This window comes from Notamacropus eugenii, chromosome 7 (assembly GCF_028372415.1).
Source record: "Notamacropus eugenii isolate mMacEug1 chromosome 7, mMacEug1.pri_v2, whole genome shotgun sequence".
NCBI classification, from domain to species: domain Eukaryota; kingdom Metazoa; phylum Chordata; class Mammalia; order Diprotodontia; family Macropodidae; genus Notamacropus; species Notamacropus eugenii.
In genome coordinates, this window is record NC_092878.1 from 167634743 (window position 1) to 167660592 (window position 25850).

Here is a 25850-nt window from a genome sequence, read left to right on the forward strand (position 1 = left end):
CCGGCCGCCCCCCGCCCGGCCGCCCGCACCGTATAAATGCCCCGGGCCCCGGGCTGGCCACCGCTCCCTTGCGGAGAGGCGGAGGCTCCCGATGGATGGGCCGCCGCTGTTCTCCGACCCTGTGTCCTCCCACCAAGGGGCTGCTCTCCCCTTTGCTCTTCTGTTCAATGTTCTTTGTGCCACCGATTCTTTCTCCGTCACTGCCAGGTAAGCGTGGGAATTTCTTTTCCTTTTATCTGTGTCAAGGCTTTACCACCAACGGACAGTGTAGCCTTGGGTGAATCTCTCCTCTCTGGGCCTCAGTTTCCCCCTCTGTAAAACAAAGGAGTCGGACTGGGTGACCCATGAGGCCTCTTCCAGCTCTAAATCGATGACCTAAGTAGACTGGTGCTTTGAGACTTGGAACCATTCAGCAGCAACAGCCCGGGACCGTCTGTATTGGCAAGGAAACCGGGGAGCCTCTATAGCTGGTGGCACGGTTTCCTAAATGCCACCCTGCCCGCTTTCTACCTCCTACTGCATTCTGGGCCCAGCTGAGTGTCATTCAAAGGACTAGTCCCGTAGAGATGCGCTAATTCAAGGGGGTGCCCCCCAACTGTCCAGCACAGTCTGGGTTGGTTTGTTTTATTTCATTCCTTTAGTTGGCCTTGCACACAGTAGGCGATTTCACAATGTGTGCTGACTTGATCCTAACTGTCATGAGTGCTATATGCAGATGAGCTAAGAACTTTATTAGACTATGAGTTCCTTGAGGGTTGGGACTATCTTTGCTTTTCTTTGCTGTTCCTGGCACTTAGCCTAGTACCTGGCACTCAGTAGGTGTCTCATAAATGCTTGTTGATTTGTTGAATGCAGTTAGGGAAAAGATCCACAGATCTGAGATTTAGAGCTGGGCAAGACCTTGGAACCCACTGAATCCAACTCCCCACCCCGTTTTCTAGGTGAAGAAACAGACCCAGAGAGGGAAAGTTATGTGCTCACTAGTGACAAGATAGAAGTTGAGGAATGCCCAGAAAGGGTACCTTTATGAGGTACATGTGCCCTGCCTCGATTTTTTGTTAATTGTTTTTGGATCAAAATTTAAATGGACTTCAGGGAGCTGTGATGGATCCCCCTAGGAAGCAAGTCCAGAGCCCTTTTGTTGTTCAGACCTTCACTCCTTAGCTGATCTCTTCGGAGAGTCAGGAACTTTGTCCACCAGGTTTTCTGAGAGATGCTCAGACTTGCTCCCACTTGCAGCCCAGCTGGCTACCTCTGACTCCAGGGGCCTGGGTGGGACTTTATCTTGTCTGTGCAGTGACTCCCTCCCTCCTGACAGCCTTAGAGGATAGTCTTCCAGAGTGGTTGTGGCACAAAAACCCACCACCCAGTGACTGGGGCCACTCCCAACAGTATTTTGAATGGGGGCTCTTTGTGCAGGGTCCTAGGAGCTCTAACATGAGATGTGATCGGTTTCTCCCACCCCTTTTCAACTCCTCTATTTGCAGACAAAGAAGAGCCTGTCGAAGCAAATGAAGGTGGTAAGCCAGCATTTGCACAGAGAATGGAAACAATACCCAGCACAAGACTTAGCATGTCCAAATGTGTTTATTAAAGGCCACTCTTCACAGCTAGCTTGGGGAAGGGTGCTGTGACTTGCCAAGTCCATCTAGATTGGAGTAATGGGGTGACAGGTCATCCCCATGCAATAGCCTTCTGAGCCTGCCCCTTCTGCACAGGAAAAGGCCCATCTCTGACCTGTGGTGGGAATGCCCTCTTGCTTTTCAGGGATTTCAGGGTGATAACTGGCAGGGGGCATAATAATAAGAGTAGCTAGCATCTTTGGAGCACTTTGAGGTTTGCAACACAACACAACACACATCCCCACACACAGGAGGAAATGGCAAACTCCAGTATTTTTGTGAGTAAATCCTAAAGGGGATCACAAGATGACAAGGAGTCAGACAGGACTGAAAACAACACAGCGTGTGCGTGTGTGTGTGCGTGCGCTCATTTGATCCTCACAACAACCCTGGGAAGCTTCCCAGGGTTGTTGTGAGGATTAAGTTAAATGTTTGTAGAGCACTTTGCAAACCTTAAAGTGCCATATAAATCCTAGCTGTCCTGTTCTGTTGGTATCTCAAACTCATTCAAAACAAAGTCTGTTTCCTCTAAATCCCCCATCTTTCCTATCATCCAGGTTTGTAGTCTCTGCATCCTCTAGGCCTGCAGCACCTTGGGTGCCCATGCCTTTCTGTCTGTTTCCCTGGTCACCCCAAATCCGGCTTAGACTATTGCAGTAGCCGTTGGGTTGGTCTCCCAGCCTCGAGTCTCTCTCCTTTTCTGTCCATTCTCTGCTCAGCTGTCTGGTTTTTCCTAAAGCACAGGTGGACCATGTCACTTCTTAGCGGGATGGCTAGGTGGCACTGCAGTGGACAGAGTGCCAGGCATGGAATCAGACCGGCTCATCTTCCTGAGTTCAAATCTGCACTTACACATTTACTAGCTGTGTGTCCCATGGCAAGTCACTGAAACCCCTTCCTGCCTCAGTTTCTTCATCCATAAACCAGAAAAATAATAGCGCCTACTTAGCAGGATTGTGAGAATCAAATATGTGCTGAGTGTTTTGTAAATAAAGTGCTATGGGAATGCTTTTTTAAAAAAATTGTTGTTACTGTTTTATTTAGCGACTTGCCCAGGGCTATATAGCTGGTGTCTGAGGCAGGATTTGCACTCTGGTCTTCCTGCCTCCAACTCCGGCCTGTACCCCTGAAAGGAGACCAAGTAAGGTGGGCTTGTCTCGAGTGCAGTCCCAGGCCCTCTCCTCATGATGTTATTGCAGACCAGGGTGTCAGGGGCTCTCTCTTTTTCCAGACACATCTTCCTCCTCCTGGGAGGCTGCCTGCTTGCCTGGATGGCCATGGCCCAGTATGCAGTGCTGCTTTTCATCCCTGCTTTCTGTGCTGTGGCTCTCCTCCAGTCTGTTAGCCCAGAGAAGGTGCACTGCTGGGTGTTCTCCTTCCAGATGATGTGGCAGACCATTTGCCACCTGGGACTGCATTACACTGAGTATTACCTGCAAGAGCCACCCTGCACGAGGTAAAGAAAGGCCCCAGCCAGGCCATCTTCTTGGCAGTGGCACCATTTGTAGGAGCCATCCATCTCTGTAATCTTTCCATAGCTAGGCATCTCCTTTTCTATTACTGCCTGTTCTCAGCCAATACTGCAGGAAGGCCAGCTTACTTTAAGAACCGCATAGCCAGCTGAGACAGACATGGGGGGAAAAGCCATAACTAGGAAGTATTTCCTGGCATTGGGGGCAGGGGAGGCCAGGAAGGAGCTCATAAGGGGGAGAAAGTGCAGCAAGTCTGTCCCACGATATCTTCAGGTTTTCCTGCTACTGAAGGACTAGGGTGGGGGTGAGGAGGGGTGGTGCAGAGAAGATGGGCTAAAAGCCAAGGGTGTGGCAGCTGTGGGAAGAAAAAAGCACACTGAGATGGAGCTGTCATCACTCCAGAACCTTGGGACAAAGACCATACTGCCTGGCCCCAGTTATGACTCAGGGAGTGTATTGTGACTGCAGGGAGGGGGAGGAGGGGAGTGTGTGTGGGCTGCTATCAGAGGAATGAGCTGGGTAGGAGGCAGAAAAACCAACTCAACAGGAAGGACCAGGCCTGGAAGTTGGAGCTGGGGTTAATGGGGAAGATGAAGAGAACAGCCATGGATGGCATTTGTTAAGCCGAGAGAAGTGGCTAGACATTTGTAATTCACTCCCCATGGGCACAGATAGACACGTCAGGAGGAGCTGGAGGACCAGAGTGAGTAACTATAATTTCCACTAATTACCCTCCTAACAGCCACGTAAGGGAGATCACCCTATTCTATGGATTATGAAACTAGGACAGCAAGAGCTCACTCACATGCCCAGTGACTGGAGCTTATGTTCCCACAGTCCTAGAGCCTCCATAAAGCCCAGACCAGAGTCTGCCAGCACAGAAGGAATCACCAAGTCAATCAAAAAGTATTTATGAAGAGCTTGCCATGTGCATGGAAGTGTGCTGGAATGCCAGAAGTTAATCCCAAGTCAGAATTATACAGCCAAGACACACTTCATAGTAAAGCACATTTAACCAATTTTCAGCTACATTTGCATTTCTGCGATGACCACTGAGGAGGGGGTACACTTGTTATTTACCAAACCCAATGTTTTTTTTTTTTAATGATGGTATACAACTTCAAGTTGTTTACTAACTGATAGTTTTAATTTTGTTTTGAAATCTCAGTTGCTTTCCAAATATATATTTCTAAATGTACGTGGTTCCCCAAATCCAGAAAAAATACATAAGGGGAAAAAAAATCTCAGGACTTAAACGAATGGAGTAATTTTCTTCCTGTCTTGTTTAAGTACCTGGAGGGTCATTCTTTGGTGTCAGGCACTGGGTGAGAACTGTCCAAGGTCCCATTGCCTCTGGTCTACTTTAGACCAGCCAGCATCTTGCCCTGACTTCTAAAGAAACCAACCGCTTGGGTGGTCAATTATTCTGGAGCCAGGTCAGGCTATTTTGCTAGCCAACAGCTAATGGAGTAAAGCCCCAAGCTTCCCAGGTGTCCACTGCTGGAGATAGTGAGGAGAGAACCAGGTAGCCTTTCCCCAGTCTCACTGGTCTGTCTCTTCCAGGTTCTGTATCACCCTTTCTTCCCTCATGCTACTCACCCAGAGAGTCACGTGTCTATCTCTGGACATCAGTGAGGGCAGAGTGGTGGTGAAGGAGGCCTGGAGAGGACGCTGCGTCCTGGCATTCTGTAGCTACTTCCTTTTCTTCCCGGCACTTCTGGGCGGACCTCTGTGCTCCTTTAAGATGTTTCAGGCCCAAGTGGGCCGGCCAGAGTCCCAGTGGAGGCTGCTGTCCTTGGGCCTGGCTACCAGGAGGGCTCTGCTGCTCCTGGGGCTGCAGCTGCTGAAAACTTTGGTGAGGGCCATGCTCATGGCCGGCACCACCTTGGCCAACTGCCACCAAGTTGGCTGCGTCTACGTTGCGTGGACTACTGCCATGCTCTTCAAACTCACCTACTACTCTCACTGGATCCTGGATGAGTCTGTCCTCTGGGCAGCGGGCTTTGGGCCTGACTCCAGACTGGCCCTTCACGGGGAGGGAGACTTTTGGGATGCAGACATCTGGACCTTGGAGACCACTCACAGGCTTGCCCTGTTCACCAGGACTTGGAACCGGAGCACCACGAGGTGGCTGCGGAGGCTTGTGTTTGAGCGGGCCAAGGCCTGGCCTCTGCTGCAGACGTTTGCCTTCTCCGCCTGGTGGCACGGCCTGCACCCAGGCCAGGTCTTTGGCTTCCTGTGCTGGGCGCTGATGGTGGAAGCCGACTACCTGATTCACGGCTGCGTTGGTGCGCTGATCACATCGTGGCCAGGGAGGTTGCTCTACAGGGCCGTCACCTGGGCCCACACGCAGCTCATCATCGCGTACATCCTGCTGGCGGTGGAGCTCAGGAGTGTGTCCGCACTCAGGCTGCTGGGGGCTTCCTACAATAGTCTCTTCCCCCTGGTGTACTGTGTGATCCTCATTCTGCTAGCAAGGAGGAAAAAGCGAGTGGGAGCCTCCCCAGCCCCTTTCCCCCGATAAGCACAGCCGTGCCCAGGGGCTGGTGTCCCTGCCCTTGATGGGGACCTATAGGACATTTGGATCAGAGACAAGTGACATGTCAGGGTGCCAAAGGGAGAGCTAGCCTGAGGTGTTACGTGGAGATGACTGAAAGTAGATGTAGAAGGAAGAACGTGGCACTGGAACAAGCGGGAGCACAGGCGTGGGGAGGGTGTACAAGCATGAAAGGTGGGTGGGACACGTGAAGCGGCTGAGTAGGGGTGTAGGCTGCCCAAGATCACTGTGGTCTTATCACTGAAGGGAGGAAGTTAGGGTGGTTAGGGAGTGTTGAGGTTTCTGTCCTTTCCCCTTCTCTTGGTTTTGCTCAGCCACTTCACGTCCCACCTCAGACTTCCTCCGATCTCACGCTGGCCGCCATCTCTGGCAGTTTCCCAACTTGTGGAGGCTAAGATGGGATGGCCCTAAAGTCTGATTTGGAAGCCCTCCTTACTCAACCTTTTCTCACGAATGGGAGGCCTCACCATTTCCTTGATCTTTTTGAGTTGGTATTATTTCTGACTAGATGATCTCTGAGGATGTTTCTATCTCTGGAATTTTTATTATATGACTTAAGTTTGAATATAATGTAATTTTTTAAATGAGATTTTGTATTTTAAAAAAATCCAACAGTGTTTCCCAGTGTGTTACATCACTCCAAGAGCCATGATTCCATCAGTTTAGGAAGCTGAGCATACTTCCACAAAAAAAGAGAAGTTATGAGTCAGTAATAACATTATTTGGCAGGTTATTACAGGTTAAATGAGCTCCTGAGGGCTGGTCTGGGAACCCGACTAGCACTGGTAATGCTGGTTCTATGGAAAGACACATTACAAATTCCAAACTTCACCTTGAAATTGCCTTTTCATAACAGGACCTGCTAGCTTCTGTTTTGGAGGTTTCATTTCTGTGGGTCTTTTTAAAAATGAGGAAGGTCTAAATAAATCATGGTACATGGACATAATAGAATTACTACAGGGTAAGAAACGAGGATATGAAGAATTCCGAGAAGCATGACAAGACTTTCTGTACTGAAGCAGCCATGTAAGTGAAAGGAAACAGTGTACACAAAGACAACAGGACAAGCAGGATGGTTTCAGAAAATCGAGGGAAGACTTAGACGAATTGATGCAAAGTGAAGTTAGACGAATCAGGAGAACATTGTACGCAGCAACAGCAACATCGTAATGAAAATCAATTGTGAAAGACTCAGCTGCTCTGATCAAGATGAATGATTCAAGACAGTTCCAAAGGTCTTGTGATGTATCCACCTCCAGAGAACTGATGAACTCTGAATGCAGGCTGAAGCATGTTTTATACTTTATTTTTCATATTTTTTTGTCTGTATTTACTTTTACGACATGGCTGATAGGGAGATGTTTTACATGACTTCACATGTATAACTGATACAGCGCTTGCTTTCTCAAGGAGGGAATGGGAGGAAGGGAGAGAATTGAAACTTGAAATTTTTAAAAAATGATTACTGAAAATTTTTTAGGTGTAATTGGGAAATATTTAACAAATAAAAATATATTTTAAAAAGACAACAAAGTAAAGGTAAAGAACAAATGAATGGATTCTCTTTTAATTATAAAGATGAAGCCTGCCCCACAGGAAAGTTGAGAAAATTTACCTTCTTCCTTTCATTGCAGAGATGGGGGACTATGGGTGAAAAATACTGCATAGACTGTGAGATATGTTCAATGATATTAGTTGATGTTGCTGCCCTATTCCCCCACTCTTAAAATCTTTGTTATAAGATTAAAAAAATGGTTTATTATTTTGGAGAAGATACCAATTTCCATCCAACTTTATTCCTATATGTTGCCTTTCTCATGTTTGGCTTAGGATATGTTCTGACACTCGGTATCCCAAGATAAAGTGCATGACAATGTTAAATAAGGTGCCCTCATAAAGTTATCTGGACTTTTCATCCAGGGGACCTCAAAGTGAACACAAAAATAAGGTCTTTACAGTCTGACCTTTTTGAATATTCCCAACAAAATCTGAAATAACAGGTGCAGAGAAAACAGAGTACTGAAAATGAGGAATTTCATGTATCATTTAGATTATTTTAAAACAGAATGCATATATGAGCTGAGGACGTACTTATATTTGCAAATGCTGATACATATAATTTTTCAGAATCAACAGAGAAATAGTCCTTTGATATTTGCTTAAACAAAGCCAACTGAAGTGACAGTACCAGGAGCACTGCGCTATAAAAATATGACCATAAATTACATTTGCAGAAATTTTATGGAAAAGAGGCCATGAGTTTAAGCTCTGAGATGGTTCTTAGACCTGCCTTTTGTGAGTCACCTGTAAACACAATTAGGCAAAATGTCATTTCCTGACCTTATCAGCCTCTTTTCACTAATGCTTCACATCAGGGAGTCTCAATCTCAGAGAAAGGGACATTGGTTACCATGGTTTCAGTTTTAATTTTGGAAACCAAACTGTGCTGCAAGGTTACCATTAGCAAGGCAGCCCCGCTATCTGCGTGTCGTGGGTTTCTTTAACTCTTTGGTTTCCTTAAGACTAGAAGCACATCAGAAACAAAAGCCATGATGTCCTATGTGTTTGCTTAAAAAACAAAATCTCACAAGCGAAAACAAGAACTTAAAATCTTTATTGTTTTGTCATCAAAACTTCTCCCTCTCTCGGACAGCGATGCTCTATCAGTGCATGTTCTATGGAAAAGCCACATGTTAAGTATCTTAGCCGAGAAAACAGAGGCAGCAGCAGCACTATGTCAAGCCTCCTGGGCAAGCCCTGAGGCACATGCTGCCCCACCACCGCAATTAGTATATGACAAGTGTATGCAGCAGGTAGAAAAAAGACTTTATGGCCAAGGAAATAGACAGGAGGGAGCAACGAGCTGCCCCATGAACAACAAGGACAAGGGAGAATGGGGAGGGGCCAGGGCCTAGCCTACTGGCGGTCTCATTCCCATCCACAGCTGTCTAATGCATATTTCTGCAGCGTACTCAGAGTAATATGGGCCACAGTCATGTTAACACTGCAGGTCTTTTTCAGCCCCCCTGAAGGGGGAGAGAAAGGGCCTGCTGGGCGGGAGTGGGGAGCCACATGGAAACCTGCTAGGTACACAGTCTACTACCCTTTAGCTATCCCCATGAGCTTGCTGCTCACTTCCTAGACAGAAAAGCAATGCAGGGGGATTTTACGCATCTAAAGGAATTAACTGAACATGCCCGACATCTGTTCCCACTTCCTCCAGGAATAAACTTGATAGAAAAACAAATAGTAACATCATGATCATTCACCATTGTCTAAGAATGAGCCCATTTGCGTGTAAATACATCAGATGTACACTGAGTAAACAAAACAAACCCAAAAAGGTCTAACAGAACAGTCCTGGGAACTCAAGGGTTTTTGAGAATTCAATTTAACAAAGTTATTACTTATGGACTTAGTTACACTAAGGCATTGAGTACATCAACAGGTAGAACTCTCTCACTCTCTCTTCTCTCTCTCTCACACAGACACACACACACACACACTCCATTTGATCATGCTCAGTTAACAGATATGCAGCCAAACATTTTGGGAGTAGGGTCAGTTTGTGTCTAAAGTGGCAACAGAGGCAGCCAGGGCCATTACAGGGATAGAGCACACATCCAAATGGATGCTTCCAGAAAGGGCAGGTCCGACAGGACGAGGTATGCAGGAAACTTGTCTTAAATATGAAGTTACATGTGACCTAACATTACAGAACACTAACTACAACTGTCATCTACTAAACACGAAGATTACTATTGTGAGAGCTGCAGGATTTGAACCAATCACTTGGGAAATCATTTCAAGACTTGCGAAGTGAAAAACTGTAATGCTCTGACTCCACAGGACAGTGATCCTGCTTGTTTAGTATCATTAGACTACATGTGAAAAGCTATTTTCATTAAGATATCCTATGTATAAAATAAACTTTAAAAGAGGCATGGGAAGGGGGGCTTTCTTCTCTAGATGCTGCAAACATGAACCTCTCCATCATCAGTAGTGCCATGAACGTCTGTCCTCCCTGGTCAAATGTGAAGGGCTGCTGACAGGATCCAGAATCTTACACAGAAACCGAAACAGCCTCACACAATGGAATGGCAACATCACTTGCTCCCCACAATGTAGCCCAATCTATTTATATATCCACAAGAAAGAAATAAAAACCAGGCAGAAAAGAGCTCTTTTCTCACATCTCCAATCCCAGCATAGAAGTTCAACAAGGAAATCATTAAAGGAGCAAACACTCCTTCTGAGTAACTCCAAAAATAATTTTTCATGACTCCAACACCTGCCAAGGGTAAAACCCCCAAGGCGGCCCTGGCCACTAAGACATGTCAGTCCTGTTGAGGCATGGCCTGCTGTGGATTCTCTGGCATCTGCCATGTTTTCTTCCCCTCGAGTCACCATTGATGTGGCTGTCATCCTGTCTGAACAAGCGTATCATTTGTGTAACTCGGGAGCTATGGTGAGAATCGGTGATGATTTCTGGAGGCTAAGCTGGACCTTGACCCCAGGACTGTGGCCTGTTGGAAGACAGGTCTTACCTTGGTGTACTCAAGTGGTACTTATTCCATTAAAAAAGGGGTAGGGGCATGGCCTATGGAGCCCACACTGAACAGGGACATCCCAACTCAGCAGGGCTCCACGAAAAGCAGAAAAGCAAGGAGTCCACCCTAGCTTTGAAAAAACAAAAGTCTGTGAACCCTTTAGCAAGTCACTGTGGAAATGCTCTCCCACCCAGCAGCAGAGAGAAGAGTCTGTCCCCAGAAGACCAGCCACCCGGGGCCTGCTTGACCGTCTCTTCTTCCTTGTCCAGCCTCTGGGTGGCGTGGATGGCCAACAAATGACAAGAGGTCCACGTTAGGTGAGTCTGGCAACTGAGTTCCTTCTTACCACTGTTGCCAGCTGAAGTCATCATTGCTGCCAAAGACCAAGAAAAACCCAAGGATTGTTGCGAAGATAACTGTGTTGCCTGTGAGAACCAGGGCACAAGCCCCCCACTCAATCTAGAGAGATAAGGAGAGAGCACTGAATTACTTCATTCATGAAGCCAGCAAGCTCTGACACCCTTGGTCACAACTGCTCCGTGACCCTCAGACCCTGACAGCTCCACGAACAGAGACAGACAAACACAATTCAGCAGTTGTTGGCAATGAGAGGGTCTTGTTAGGTTGTTGCCCTCACCTAGTTTTGGTCTCTCAGAGACCACTGGGCTCAGTGATGGAGAGAGAGACAGTGATGGAGAGTGAGAGGAGCAACAACAGCCCTGCCCTCCTGTTTCTGCTTCTAACGGCATTTGCCTTAACTAGTGTTTAGCTAAAAAGAGAAACTTGACACATTTCTGGGTAGGCTTCTCACAATGTATTCAAGGCTTAAATGAGGGCACAATTGAGGAGCCAGGGTGGTTGAGACAAGGAATGTGTGGTGGGAAGTCTGCCTGACCCTGTGGGATGACTTACCTTCTTCTAGCTTTAATTTCTTCATCTATAAAATGGGGAGAATAGTATCTGCAGTACCTATATTCCAGGAGGGCTGTGTAGACCTTAAGTGATCATGCTTTTAAAGCACTTTGAAAACCTCAGCACATTAAGAATAAAAAGACTATTCTTGGCTTTAATGGGACCTTCACAGTGAAATTTAATCCTCCATGAAAGACGGCCTCTCCTCCACTATGTTCTTCTCTGATGCCTCATCAGGGTGCAGAGGGCACTCTTGGTTTTCAAATGCTGTGCTAGTGGGGCACGCTGAGCAGGAAAGGCTGCAGGCTTGGTTCTGGCAAAATGCTCACCAGCAGGAGGCTGGCACCAAAGGATAAAGTCTTTGGTTGGGGCAACCCAGGAATACTGGACATGCAAGCATCCATCCACCCCCCTATCCATCCATCCATCTTTCCCCTTCCTTTGTGTCTCCCAGTCTTTTGGTTTCGGTATGTCTGCCTTCCTCTCTCTCCCTCCCTCCTCTTGGACACACTTACCAGATGTGCTCTGGCAAATACTATGGGAAGTCCAAAAGCAGAGACCACAATGCCAGTGGTGAGAAATATGGCGAGTTCCTTACAAGCATTGCTCATGGCATCTGTGTCATCCACTAACCTTCTGGCGATGCAGTATGGAATAGGAGAAAGGATGTAAAAAAACAGAACAAACAGGGGCCAGTATTGGCTGCAAACAAAAAAAGAGAGAGAGAGAGAGAATGAGGAAATCGCTCAAGCTCGTGCTGTCCAAGTCCCCTCCTCTGATGTTACAATAACATCAGCCTTTTCAAAGAGCCAGGACATGGTTTTTCCCTAAAAGAGGCCTTGCTGCCACACTAGGAGAGCCTGTTTCCTCTTTCCTTTGCCCACCACCCAGGATCACAACTGGGGAAGAGGCTTCTTGTTTGGATGAGATTTACAATCTCAAGGCCCGAGACTCCACATCTTTATCGTCCACACTAAGTTATAAACATCAAGCTATATAAGACAAGGGAATGTTGATTACTCTAATGACAGCAGCTGAAGGTCCCTGGCTGGCTCCTCACTACCCCCATCAATACAACAGAAACCTCTCCCAGACCGAAGTCACTGCTTTCAGGCCTTTCAGGCCACATGTGGCTAATACCTGAGGGTGTGTAAGGTGCCTGCTTGTGGGATCCAGTGGGACAAGGATCACCCCCATTTCACAGACAAGGAAACTGAAGTTCTGGGAAAGCGACATGGCTGTGACCACAGCTCTAGTGCCTGAATACTCTGGCCTCCCAGGGTTCTCTCCTTGGGTTTTTGCCTGCTCCCCTCTGGCAGGCAGTGTGATAAGCCCCTTCTCAGAACGTTGTTTTTCAAAGGAAGCCTGATGGAATCCAGTTATCAGATCGTCTAGAAAAACTAAAGCAAACCTAGATTCGCAGGCCCAGGGACCCGGGATAACTGCCCCGGACGCCACGCCACCTTTTCTGCCAGGGCCTGGTCTCTAGGCCTTGTCCACTGCCCCGGAGGTGCTACCCTGGACACTTTTCTTGGAGCCTGAGGATCTGGGCATTTCTTCATGGTTTCCTTCTTCTTCCTCCTCAAGGCCCCTCCAGCCTAGAGCCTTCCAACAGCAGCTCACATTCACCTAGGACTTTTAAGGTCTGCCTCTGGAAGAGGTAATGCATTCATTACCTCTTACAGATGAGGAAACTGAGGCCTATCATCCCCAGCTCCCAGAAGCTAGCTCTCTGGATGTGCAGGCCAGCACACCTTGCTCCTGGACAAACCTTCCAGTTGGCTTCTCTCAGTCCATATGCCAGGGCCCGACCCACTTTCACTTCAGTCTTGTGCTTCTGGCCACATGAGTAGAAACTCCTGATCTGGCCACACCTTCCTGTCTGACTGACTTCCCACCACACTCTGAGTTCTGGTCCAACCAGCTCCTTCCTGTGCTCCCCTAGCCCTTCCCCCGCAACACCAAGCTTCTGTGGTCATGCTGTTTCTCTTTGTCTGAGATGTTCCTCGCTCCATTCTGATTCCAGACTTTGGGGTCCAGTTCTCTTATTTAATTAACTTCTCAAGCTCCCAGGGAGATCGCTCCTTTCCAAACTTCAATACACAGTACTTGTCTCAGGAGTTATACACACAGTTCTTGGCGCTGTCTTCCCCACAGACTACGAGGCTGCACGGGGAATCTGGTTTTATTTTCGGTTGCTCCCTTGATACAACAAACAGATTGTTGGTTGTGGCAGGAGGTGACCCTGACCGATCACTGCACTGCTGGGTAGCACAGAAACAATCTCAGACTGAGTCCTGAAGCAGGGGTTGAGCTCTCTCAGCGGACAGAGATGCTCTCTGGCAATTCCCTACGCTAATGAGAAAACATGCCTAACCCCCCAGTGTCTCTCTTAGCACCAAGCACCTCACAGGTACCCAACCCAGTCACTGGAAATTCAGTACCTATGACTGTCACTTTCACTATGGATGTCAAATACAGAGGCTGGTTTCGGGCTGAAGAAAACTTCCAGACCAGTGAGGAGTTGTTTAGAAGCAGAAGAGGCTGCCTCAGGAGGTGGGGGCTCCTCATGGCTCTAGCTCTTGAAGCAAAGCCTAGATAACCATTCCCTGGGGCTATAACTCTTACTTTTCCACCTGCCTGGGTCTAGGCCTCCTCCCCTGGAGGCATTCCCACCCCTAAGATCTCTTCCTTCCCTCCTCCAAACCTCTGAGGATGTATCCACACCAGCCACTTCACCTCTAACCTGTCTCACTTTCTAACTCTCTATCCCCATTTCAGCTCCCTCTTATGTGCTGTCTTCCTCATTAGAACATAAGCTCCTTGAAGGCAGATACATTCTTTTTGAAAAAAAAGGTTAATTAATTTTTAGTTTTCAATATTCACCTTCATAAGATACTGAGTTCCAAATTTCCCTCCCTCCCCAAGATGGCGTTCAATCCGATACAGTCTATACATAGACAATCATTTTGAACATATTTCCACATAAGTCATGTTGTGAAAGACAGACAGATCCATGCTTTTTGCTTGTCTCTGCATTTGTAGTGCTTGGCACACTGTGTTTAATAAATACCTTATCTGTCTCTATCAAAAGAGATTCCTGGTCTGGTGGGGGCTGGAACAAATGATCAATATGGGAGGCTTGCTCTGACACTGGGACTCAACTCAGTTTGGTAGCTTTGTTTTTACAGCCATCATTATTTGGATCAGCACAAAGGATGGAACAGAAAAGCAGGGCCTCTGGTCCCCACGCTGACAGGGGACAGAAGGATTTGGTGGTGACTCCTTCTGAGATCACTAAAACACTTTTTAAAGGCAACCTTAACACGACCAAAAAGAAAACGTTCATACGTACTTGTATAATGGAAGGGCACATCCGAGCATCAAAAACATGAGCCCAATTGCTCCTCCGAAGGACAAACTGATCAGAGCTGTAAGGAGAAACACACAAAACTGAAAAGTTCACTCACTACATTGAATGGCAACTTCAACAGCACTATCACACGGCTGACTGTATTATGAAAGGTGTAGTCTGTAACCCTGTAAATAATAAATTGTTTTCTTCAAAAGGTGAGGGGCATTAAAATCAAGCCACATGTGAAACTGAATGTCTCCTTCCAATGGCTTTTATATGTGTAATAGCACATGCAGCTCAAGAAGACTTTTAATTTCTTTAATAGAGTATGTCATGTGATGGCCAATGGTGGTTGGAAATGCATCTCCAAACCACCAGACTGTACCACCTGAAGACAAAAGGGGAGTTAATGAGTATCTCCAGGGAGAAAGTGTCCTGCCTTCCCAGTCAGTACTTGTGGATAATACTGAGCATCAGCACATTTCTTAAAGTATAACAGCATCACTTAAAGCTTGCCAGGAGGCCAGTGTCACCGGATGGAATGGGGAGTGTGAGAGGACTGCAAAGGGAGGAGGGGACCAGGCCATGAAGCGACTCTGGATGCCAAACAAAGCATTTTGTATTTGAACCTAGAGACAACATGGAGCCACTGGAGGTTACTGTGTAGGACGGGGACGACATGGTCAGACCTGAGCTTTAGGAAGGTCATTTTGGTGGCTGAATGGCGGGTGGACCAGATGTGAGGGGAGACATGAGCCAGGCTGCCCCCTGGCCCCTTCCCAGCAGCCATTGCAATAATTCAGGCATGAAGTGCTAAGGGTCTGGACCATGGTGGGGGCAGGGATGGAGGAGAGAAGGGGGCATATTGCAAAGGTGAAATCGACAGGCCTTGCCCTAGATTGGATATGGGTGGGGCAGTATAACTGACAGCCATGTAAGCGCAATAGCCAGGGGGAGTAGATCTATTTATCTTCTTAGAAATTTGTCCAGCTAAGTCTAGGGGGAAAAAACTATCTAAAAACTACTAGGCCAGTTGCATGTAGACAACAGAGACATGCTCAAATACTGCCACGGATGATACCATATTTAACATATTTATCAGATTAAAGATGTTAACAATTTGGGACACTGATGATAAAAAGCTTTTGACTTAACATTTCCTCCCCTTCCCCTTCTCAGGAAAAGAAAGATCTGCATCATGAAGATTTTATCTTCTTGTTCAGTCATTTCAGTCCCCTCTGACTCTTTCTGATCCCGTGTCCTTGGGATTTTCTTGGCCAAGATACTGGAGTGGTTGGCCATTTCCTTCTCCAGTGGCAAATTAAGGGTAAGTGATTTGCCAAAGGTTACACAGCTAGAAAGTTTCTGAGGCTGGATTTGAACTCAGGTCTTCCTGACTCCAAGTCCAGCCCTCTATCTACTGTGCCACTTTGCTGTCCCTTAAGGTTTTATCTTAAGAATTTGTTATTGATATTTGACAATCCAAATAAGGATTTTCTCATGAGTACTCATAAAGGGCCGTAAAACAAAATGCCAATTAAACTCTAAGGTACCACCTCACACCTATCAGATTGTCTAATGTGACAGAAAAAGGAAAATAACAGATGCTGGAGGGGATGTGGGAAAACTGGGACACTAATGTACTGTTGGTGGAGTTGTGAACTGGTTAAACCATTCTGGAGAGCAACTGGAACTATGCCCCAAAGGTTACAAAACTATGTATAATCTTTCACCCAGCAACTGCACTACTAGGCCTGTACCTCAAAGAGCTCAAAGAAAGAGGAAATGTCTATTTCTACAAAAAATAATGATAGCAGCTCTTTTCGTGGTAGCAAAGAATTGGAAATTGAGGGAATGCTCATCAACTGGGGAAAGGCTGAACATGTGGTATATGATTTGGATGGAATACTATTGTGCTATAAGAAATGATAAGCAGGATGGTTTCAGGATGAAAAGTGAAGTGAGCAAAACTAGAAGAACACTGTATACAGTAACAGTATACAGTAACAGTAACTGTATACAGTAACAGTTGTATACAGTAACAGTCACATTATAAGATGATCAACTATGAATGACTTAGCTATTTTCAGTAATATAATGATCCATGACAATTCTGATGGACTTCTAAAAAATGCCATCCAGCTCCAGAGAAAGAACTGATGAAGGGTGAATGCTGATAGAGGCATTTTTTAAAAAAACTTTCTTTTTCTTTTTTCTTTTTTTTAGAGGGGAAGGGGTCTGTATTTTCTTTCATAACATGACTAATATGGAAATGTTTTGCATGACTACACATGCATAATCTATATCAAATTACCTGCCTTCTCATTGAGGGGGGAGGAGGAAGGAGAGAATTTTATCACATTGTAAAGAAGATTCCAAATTAATGAATGTAAGAACTTTAAAGTTATAGGATAATAAAATAATTCCACATAATTGGCATTTCTGTTTATTAACAAAATTTAGCAAGAAGAAAGTAATTCTAGCTACAAAATATATAGACTAGTTGGGGATTTACTTACCAAGACACACACAGGAGTTATATAAAACCACAAATCATTATGAAAATAAAGGTAGGCCTAAGTAGAGAAATATTAATTTTCCATTTACTAAAACAGACTTGGGAACAATATAAAATATTACAAAACACTTCGTGGAAATAAAAACACTTAGAGAATTATTAATTTATCATAAGTGGGTCAGACCAATATAATAAAAAAAATACTATCTAAATTTACTTATTCAGTGTCATATCAGTGAAACTATTAAAGGATTCTGAGAGCTAGAAAAAATAATGGTGAAATTCATTTGGGGGGACAGAAAGGCCAAGCATCTCAAGGGATTTTTTTTAAGAGTGAAGGAAAAGAGTCTAATAATACCACATCTCAAACTGTAATACGAAACAAATGTTACATTGTCTTACATGTAATCAGCAAAAAATAAAATATTTTGAAAACAAATACCCACTCACATGGCATTTATTTTCACTCTCACTATAACATCACCTTGAACTTACATGGCATCTTATCTACCAAGAAGGAAAACATTCCCAAAGGGCGGCCAATGAAACACAACAAACAGGTTAAAATATTTGCCCCAAAGGTTAGGAATCAAATTAGTGTTCAAGGTGAGACAAAAAACAAACCAGTTCTCCTAACTCTAATCAGTGTTCCTCCCATGGAATGATCTACAAACCCACAATGACCTTTAAAAGATTTCCTGGTTATTTAATAAAGAATGTGTCCTATCTGATTTAGGAGTCCATTTGTCTGAGTAAGGGTTAGCTGCAGTTTAATGAGTCTCTTCCCAGAAATAAAATACTGTATCTCATTTTCTTTCCCAAGGAAGCGATGCCACAAAGCAGGGGTTCCAATTCCTCATCATCTGAAGTTTCCACATACAAGGCTAGTTTAATTACAAGAAAATTTTTTTCCCTAAAGTCCAACATCCAATCATGCCAGGCAAGAAACAGTAAAAGAAAGCTATGTATACAGTGTTAAAAGCAAGCTCCTCTTGATCCTAAATTACACAAAATCAAAGGTCCTGGGGTCCAATCTGAATCATTATTTTTTAATTTAAACATTCTTTAAATTTACTTTTTCCAATTAACAGGGATTTTCTCTTCACTAAATAGAAAAAGAGAAAAGAAAAAAGAAAACCCTGGTAAACAATGTGTAGGGTTTAAGGGAAATTCTTGTTTTCTTATACTGACCATGGCCAAATAACGTATGCCTTTTATTCTGCACCATGAATCATTAAGTCTCTGTCAGGAGGTGGGCAGCAGGCTCCATTGGGCCTCTGCAATCATGGTTAGTCACCACATTAGTCAGAAAGAAAAAATAAAACATGATTGTTTTAAAAGTTCTAAAGCTGTTGACTGTATGATGTGACTGCACAACTGTGCTGGTTCTGTTCCCTTCACTCTGCATCTGTTGCGTGTCCCCAGGTTTCTTTGCCAGCCTTTCTGCCATTTTTTATATGACGTAGTATGACATTACATTCACGTGGCATAACTTAGTCGCTCGTTCCCCAAGGGATGGGCGTCCTCAGTTCCCAGGTCTTTACCACCTGAAATGTTTTCGTATCCATGGGGTCTCTTCCTTTTTCCTGTGCTCTCTCTACCTGGCTCAAAGTCTGATGACTCTGGGCCTGTGGCTCCAAAATACTTTCCATAACCACACAGCTCTCCCAACAGAGTGGCAATGTGGCAGTGTGCCCCTCTCAACAACTGCCACTTTGCTTTTTAGGACATCTTTATTTTTAACAATCTAATGGGTGTGAAGCAGGGTCTAGGCATTACTTTAATTTGCATTTCCTTAATTATTAGCGACTGGGAGCATTTTTTCACATGGCTATAAACAGCTTGGATTTCTTCCTTTGAAAACTGCTTGTTTACATCCTTTGATCACTAGTTTATTAGGCAGTGGCTCTTTTAAAAAGTTGTATCAGTTCTTTACATAAAGGAAATGAATCTTTATTAGGGAAACTGGGTCCAAAGACTTTTTTCCCAGCCACCTTTCTAACTTTAAAATGGCTTTGTGCAAAAACTTTTATGTAACTAAGATTTTCATTATAAATTTTATGTAATCAATATTTTCTATTTCTTCCTCTGTGATCATCTTATTTGATTATGAAATATCTTATAGATTTGAAAGGAAGTTTTCCCTTTGTCAATATTTCGTTTACAATGTAACCTTTTATATCTAAGTTCTATACAAGATAGGTAGGTTGTGGTGGTACACTAGGCCTGGAGATAGGAAATTAAAGATCCAGCTCCAGATGCTTATAAGCTGTGTGACCTTGGATAAGTCACTTAACCTGTTTGCCTCAGTTTCCTTATCTGCACATTTACAATAACAGCACCTACTTTCTGGGGATATTATGAGGAAAACAAGATACTTACAAAGCACTTGGCAAGTGTTCAAGTACTTCGTAAATGCTAGCTATTAATGTAACTGTGCAGCATCCACCTGAAGTATGTAAGTGGCAGGTCGAAATCTAATACTCGCCAAACAGCTTTCTACTTTCCCAGCAGTCTTTGCTGAATGAGTCCTTACCCCAGGAGTCGGGATTTCTTGGTTTATCAAACCCTACAATATTTTTTGTTTACTTCCACATGTTGTATACATATTTCTTATGATTAATGTTTCGTATTACAGTTTGAGATGTGGTATTATTAGACTCTTTTCCTTCACACTTAAAAAAAATCCCTTGAGATGCTTGGCCTTTCTGTCCCCCCAAATGAATTTCACCATTATTTTTTCTAGCTCTCAGAATCCTTTAATAGTTTCACTGATATGACACTGAATAAGTAAATTTAGATAGTGTTTTTTTTATTCTATTGGTCTGACCCACTTATGATTAATAATTCTAAGTGTCTTTATTTCCATGAAGTGTTTTGTAATATTTTATATTGTTCCCAAGTCTGTTTTAGTAAATGGAAAATTAATATTTCTCTACTTAGGCCTACCTTTATTTTCATAATGATTTGTGGTTTTATATAACTCCTGTGTGTGTCTTGGTAAGTAAATCCCCAACTAGTCTATATATTTTGTAGCTAGAATTACTTTCTTCTTGCTAAATTTTGTTAATAGAAATGCTAATTTATGTGGAGTTATTTTATTATCCTGTAACTTTAAAGTTCTTACATTAATTAATTTGGAATCTTCTTTACAATGTGATAACAGAACAGTGAAAGGGCAAAGACCTTCTGCTAAGCAAGGCAGCATCATCCCAATTACGGAGCTGTTAGTTCTTTGTCCAGGCTGAAATCTCTCCGTAACTCCCACCCGTGGTCCCCACTTGTGCCCTTGGAGTCAAGGCAGTCATTAACCACAGGAGATGGCAGCTATCATGTTGATGAGAGACTATTTGTAAATTGTGTAGATGCTTAAGAAATGCTTATTCCTTTCCTCCTTCTGCTTACCTCACTCTATACCAGCTCATACAAATCTTCGAAGGTCTCTCTGCAATTGATCTTTCTGTCATGCTACCATACTCAAGTACTCCATTACATTCCCAAGGCATAAATTGTCCTCCCGTTCCCGACCTGATGGGCACCCTGAGTGTCCTGCTTTTTGGCACTACAAAAAGAGCCGTTAGAGACGTCATTGTAGGTGACACAGTGGATAGGGCACCGGTCCTGGAGCCGGGAGGACCTTTGGTCCCAGACACTTGACACCTGCTAGCTGTCTGATTCTGGGCAAATCACTTAATCTCCCTGCTTCAGGAAAAGAAAAAGATGTCCCTGTAACTGGGTCCTTCTCCTCTCCCTTTGACCTCTCAGTAGTGGCATCTCTGCATCAAAGGCAATGTGTAGAGTTTAGTGACTTTGGGGGCATCTTTCCAAGTAGTTTTCTAGAGCAGCTGGACCAATTCCCAGCTCCACCAACATGCAGCCTTTCCAACAACTGTCATGTTGCTTTTTTGTCACTTTGCCAATCAAGTGGGAACGAGATGTGATTTCAGAATTGCCCGAATCTGCACATCTCTAGTTACTGGGGATTTGGAGGGTTTTGTTTTCATATGGTTGCTGGTAGCTTGGATTCCTTCCTCTGAAAACTGCCTGCTTATATCCTGTGACCATTTTTCTATTGGGGAATGGCTCTTGTTCTTATAAATTTGAATCCATTCCTTATATACGTTCTTTTGTGCAGACTCAACCTTCCTAGTTCCTTTCACTTATCCTTGGATAGAACACTTTTAAGGACTCTCTCCAACTAATTGCTGGCCACCCTCCAGCTTGTCAATGTTCTTAAAATGGAGTGGGTAAACCAAACTCAACTCTCCAGAAGGGGTGTCTGATGATGGGAGACGTTGTTCTGGATATTAGGCCTCTGTCCGTACAGCTCAAGACCATTAGCAGTGTTGCCAGCCTGCCATGTAACGCAATTAACTCATGCTGAGTTTCATCTCCTCCTTCCTTCAAATCATTTTCACAGGAAACTTGTCTTTCCAGGCTTCCTCAATTCCATACCTTGAAGTTTTATTTCTAAATCCAATACCACGCTAGACAAATTTTACTGCATAGTCTGCATCCTTATCACTGCCACTGAATTTGAATTTCAGCATCACCACATTATTCTCACTGCTGAGGAATTCCCCTTCCCCAAAAGTGTCCTGTATCATTCACCTTTTACATGTAAAGCAAACGCTTGCTGATGTGCCACAGGAGTGGTGACACAAGCCTTGGCCAGCTAAACAAGCTTCATAATATCACTAATGAAAATGGTTCGGAAAAAACTGCTTTGAGTGCCTGACTCCATCCATCTGGATGCTCTCTCTACTCATGTCTCTTTTTTTATCACTTGGCCACCCTCACTAAGGAAGCTGAAAGTAAATGTTGCCACCCACGGCTTACAAAAATCAGGCAACCTCAACAAAAACCATGAGCCTTTCTGGGGGTCAGGCTGCTTTGTCATGTGCCATCCTCAAAGTCTGTTGAGCTTGGCAAAGCCTGCCAGAGCTTGGAGCCTGTGAGAACCCCAACATGGGGTTACTTAAAGTAGGAATTCAGAGGCTGAAATATCAACATCTCCAAATTTGCAAAGGGATTAAGTATGGAATGAATGGACAGAAAGGAACCAAGGTACATGATCTACTACTGGCTGTGCATTTCCATGTAACCTTACAAGCTGTTTGACCCCTGGGTTGCAAAGTTTGTGACTGTGTGAAATGAAGGGAGTGGCCTGAATGGTCTCCAAATTCCCTGCCAGCACTAACACTTTTCATTCCATGTTCTGGAGTCCAAGATAATCCTGGGGTCTCAATTCTCACCAACATCTCCTATACATTATCTTCATTTCCAAATGTACCCCCCACCCCCAACTATATACCAACATGTGTGTGTGTGTTTGTCCTTTGTTGCCAATGAAGACCATACCATTAGAGAAATAATGACATGAGTTGCACTTGACTTTGTTTTGAGTGAGGGAGGGCTGTGCTGGTCACCAGCCTCACTTCTCCTCCAGAGCCATCTGAACCCATTAACCAGATATTCATCAGGATGACTGGAGATGACCCAGGATGAGGCAGTTGGGGTTAAGTGACTTGCCCAAGGTCACACAGCTAGTAAGTGTCAAGTGTCTGAGGTGAGATTTGAACTCAGGTCCTCCTGACTCCTGCACTGGTGCTCTATCCACTGCACCACCTAGCTGCCCCATAGCAACGTGTACCTTGTAACAAAGAATCTAAAAAGAGAAGAAAAAAAGCAATTTGACAAAATATCAGCTGAGTTTGCCAGTAAAGTCACACAATGTTCTACCTCCACAGGCCCTCGGCTTTCTAACAAAAGCAGGAGAGGTGTACTCTCTTTTCCTGAGACAAGCTTGGTCACTGGAAGTTCAGAGTTCATCTTCATTCCCCACCCCCCACCCCAATATTGTTGTCATCATGGTTTAGGCTGTTTTCCTGGTTCTGTTCACTTCACTGTGCCTCAGTCTCCACAACTTGCTAAACTGCAGTTAATTGTTCCTTTTCACTTTCTCCTAGTATAATAATATTTCATTACAATGCCGGACCACAGTTTGCTCAGCTGCATTACAATTACTGGGCTCCAGTTACCAGGCATTCGTCTGGTTTCTTCATTCTCTGTCACAAGTACCTGTTTCTTCTCTCTTCAGGCACACAAATCCAACATGTTATTTTCAAGGCTGTCCCCCTCCTGTTTCCAGTTTCCTGTCCTAAATATTTTGGTGTGTGCATGGACTCTAACTTTCTTCCCTTGACCTAACTGGAGCAAGGGGACCCTAGCAGGGTCATCCTTGGATTGAGGGCTACGAAGAACAGTTTTAAAATCAAATTTTACTTTTTTAAATTATAAAGCATGTTTCTTCCTCCCATCTTCCTACCTCCACTAAAAATTAGAAAAGAAAAACAAAATCCACATAAGAAATAGGTATAGACAGAAAAACCAAATTCCTCCATTGGGCCACGTCCAGAAATGTGTCTCATTCTGCGTCAGGGGTGGATAGCATTCTGAGCATTTCTCCTCACTGCAGTCCATTATTCTAAGGAGGAAACTGAACTAAGGACTTAAAACTAGTTTTGTACATAATCTATACATGCATAATAAATTAACTTCTTTAACATTCAATTCACCAAGCATCTGCCTACTCCATACCAGGCACCAAGCTAGGCACCCAGGGCACAAAGACAAAGACAGCTCCTGGCCTCCAGGCAAGCTTTACAAAATCTCCTCCCAACAAGAACTAGGCCAAGCAGATAGCACAAGTTCTTTGTTTCTCTGTGTGATTAAGGAGGAAGCTAAGGCTTGGAGGGGCCGAGCGGGCTCAGCTTGAAGCCAGCCAGGCTCCTGCCTCCAACACCAAGCCACGGAGGCCTTGGCATCTAGGGAGACACTTTAAGAAATGTGGCTTAAAAAAGAATCTCTTAGTTCCCCTCCAGGGTCCTTGACAGCGCAGGGGTTACAGCACAGAGGTGAGCTGAGCCTGGTCCCGGCCACCTCATTTGCTCTCCCTTTCCCTTATACACAATGATGACAACTGATAATGCTTCCAATGGCTCAGCTTACCTAGGACTCCTTGCAGCTGGAGAGAGCTGACCACCTCCACCTCTGGAAGGTTTATGAAGGGAGAGCCAGGGGCAAGGGAGCTGGAGAAACTGGGCTTCATGGGAATGAAGTAAAGTTTATTATGGAGCCAAATCACCCTGAAATGGGGTGTGGGCGTGTGTGTGGGCTTACATCAGGCTGAATGACATCACAATTCATCTCCATAACTGGCTGCACTGAACAATAAACACACATGCTGAATGAGTCGTACTCCTCACAGACACTGGCCTTTAGGTGGAGCAGCAGGGCTCTTGCCTTCCTCCCAGAACTGGCAGCTGCTGGCTGTACTACACCCAGAGTGGAGAACAGCTGGGAAGGGTACTGGCTTTGGGAGCCAGAGCTGGCTGTGAGATCTCTCATTTCTGGTTTTTACCATCCCTCTGGGCCCTCTGGAAAATGGAGCTCTCATGAAGCTCTTCTGGCTCAGTGTGCCATGGGAGTGTGGCACCAGAGATACAGAACTCAGTACTCCATGAGCTTCTCCAGTAGATGGATCTGGGATAACTTTCACGAATGCCACAGGGACCCAGCTGTGATGGTCTGTAGGCTCACTCCTGTCCACTGCCACAGGTGAGCCATCATTCTGCGGGCCTTCCTCGTGTCCCTTGGCTAGCGCCTCACGACTAGTCACTGGTTGTTTCTTTCTCTTGTCATAAGTCCCCCGCCTCAACAAACTGTAAAAAGAAGGAACTGGACTAGATGGTGTTGAATGTGTCTTCTGGCTCTGACATCTGACAAGTCCCTGTGACCTCTTAATAATTCACATTTAGAGAGCACTGGAATGTGTACAAAGCGTTTTCCTCCCAGTAGTGAGGCAGCACTGCCCTGGAAGTGGGACAGATGGAAAGCAAACTCAAAGTCCTCTGACCTGCTCCATGTCACACATAGGCCTCTGTGTCGGGAGTTAGGACTCGGAAGCATGTCTCCCATTCATTCCTCTGGTAACTGAGGTCTTTCAGGTTCTACTCCAATAGGAGCAGAGGGTTAACAGCTTATTTAACCAGGAGTTAGTTATCAAGCAAGCATCAATGTCCAAGACAGTTAAAAACCTGAAGGGAAGCCCACTGGTCACAAAGTCTAAATGCCCCCAAAGCTCTTGGGCAAACCAAGGAGGCTTCCAGAACTCCCAGAATTCTCATCTTCTAGGCCTGGACCCAAACCAGGAAGTGCATAAGAAGGCCTGGCCTGTTGAACTGCACTGAAATTTCATCATCTAGCTTTCCAAGTCACAGCAAATCGTGTCCTACACTAGAAGAGGCAGCCAGTAAGAGCCAACAGGTGACAGCAGCAAATGCTGATGGTTAAGAGCTTGCGTCTTGACTTGACTTCTCTTGAGGCTCGGCTGGTGCTGAGAGGGCCTCAGCTTCAAGACATCCTCCTCTTGCATTTCAGGGTGCTGTTCTGGGAGTGGCTCTCTTCCAGCTGCCACACTGACCCTGCACAACTCAAGTCCTGTTCCCTATAGGCTGCTAGAAATTGGAGGTGTCCTGCGTCCCTTCCTCCCTGTTCTCTCTCCACTCTCCTGTGATCTCATCTGTTCTCAGGGATTCCCAGAATCCTAGAACTTGAGCTATGGAGGGACAGCAGGGGCCATCTAGGTTAACCTATGAAAGGAATTGGCACTAACACCTTCAGAGTAGCTCATTCTCCTCTGGGACAATTCAAATTAGGAGCAAGGTTTTCCTGATCTCAGGTCAGGCTTCAATTTGCTTTTAATTCACTGTTCCCATACGATAATCCTAATCTCCCCTCCACACCACAGAGCTTCCAACATCAGAACGCAGATATCACGACAACTTCAGTGGTTTCTTCTC

At 45.0% G+C, this 25850-nt stretch overlaps 2 protein-coding genes across 5 annotated transcripts in view; one reads left to right on the top strand and one right to left on the bottom strand.

Moving 5' to 3' along the window:
* MBOAT4 (membrane bound ghrelin O-acyltransferase MBOAT4) lies at window positions 1-9860 on the top strand. Of its 4 annotated transcripts, XM_072625521.1 has the most exons (4): window positions 215-1031; window positions 1488-1520; window positions 2367-3078; window positions 4658-9860. In XM_072625521.1, the coding sequence occupies exons 3-4, from the start codon at window positions 2807-2809 to the stop codon at window positions 5616-5618; spliced, it is 1233 nt and encodes a 410-aa protein (XP_072481622.1). In that variant the 5' UTR covers window positions 215-1031; window positions 1488-1520; window positions 2367-2806; the 3' UTR covers window positions 5619-9860. The 4 variants fall into 4 exon arrangements, with proteins under 4 accessions (XP_072481623.1, XP_072481622.1, XP_072481621.1 ...); XM_072625522.1 differs by lacking the exons at window positions 215-1031; window positions 1488-1520 and adding an exon at window positions 1-207 and having other exon boundaries at window positions 2854-3078; XM_072625520.1 differs by having other exon boundaries at window positions 215-1520.
* LEPROTL1 (leptin receptor overlapping transcript like 1) overlaps window positions 8247-25850 on the bottom strand; it is a 22788-nt gene continuing 5184 nt past the window's right edge. The window contains exons 2-4 of the mRNA XM_072625524.1: window positions 14469-14544; window positions 11629-11815; window positions 8247-10660 (exon numbers count right to left, since the gene is read on the bottom strand). Of these exons, the coding sequence (XP_072481625.1) occupies window positions 10544-10660; window positions 11629-11815; window positions 14469-14544 (380 nt within the window). The 3' untranslated portion in view covers window positions 8247-10543. The remainder of the gene's footprint in view (window positions 10661-11628; window positions 11816-14468; window positions 14545-25850) is intronic.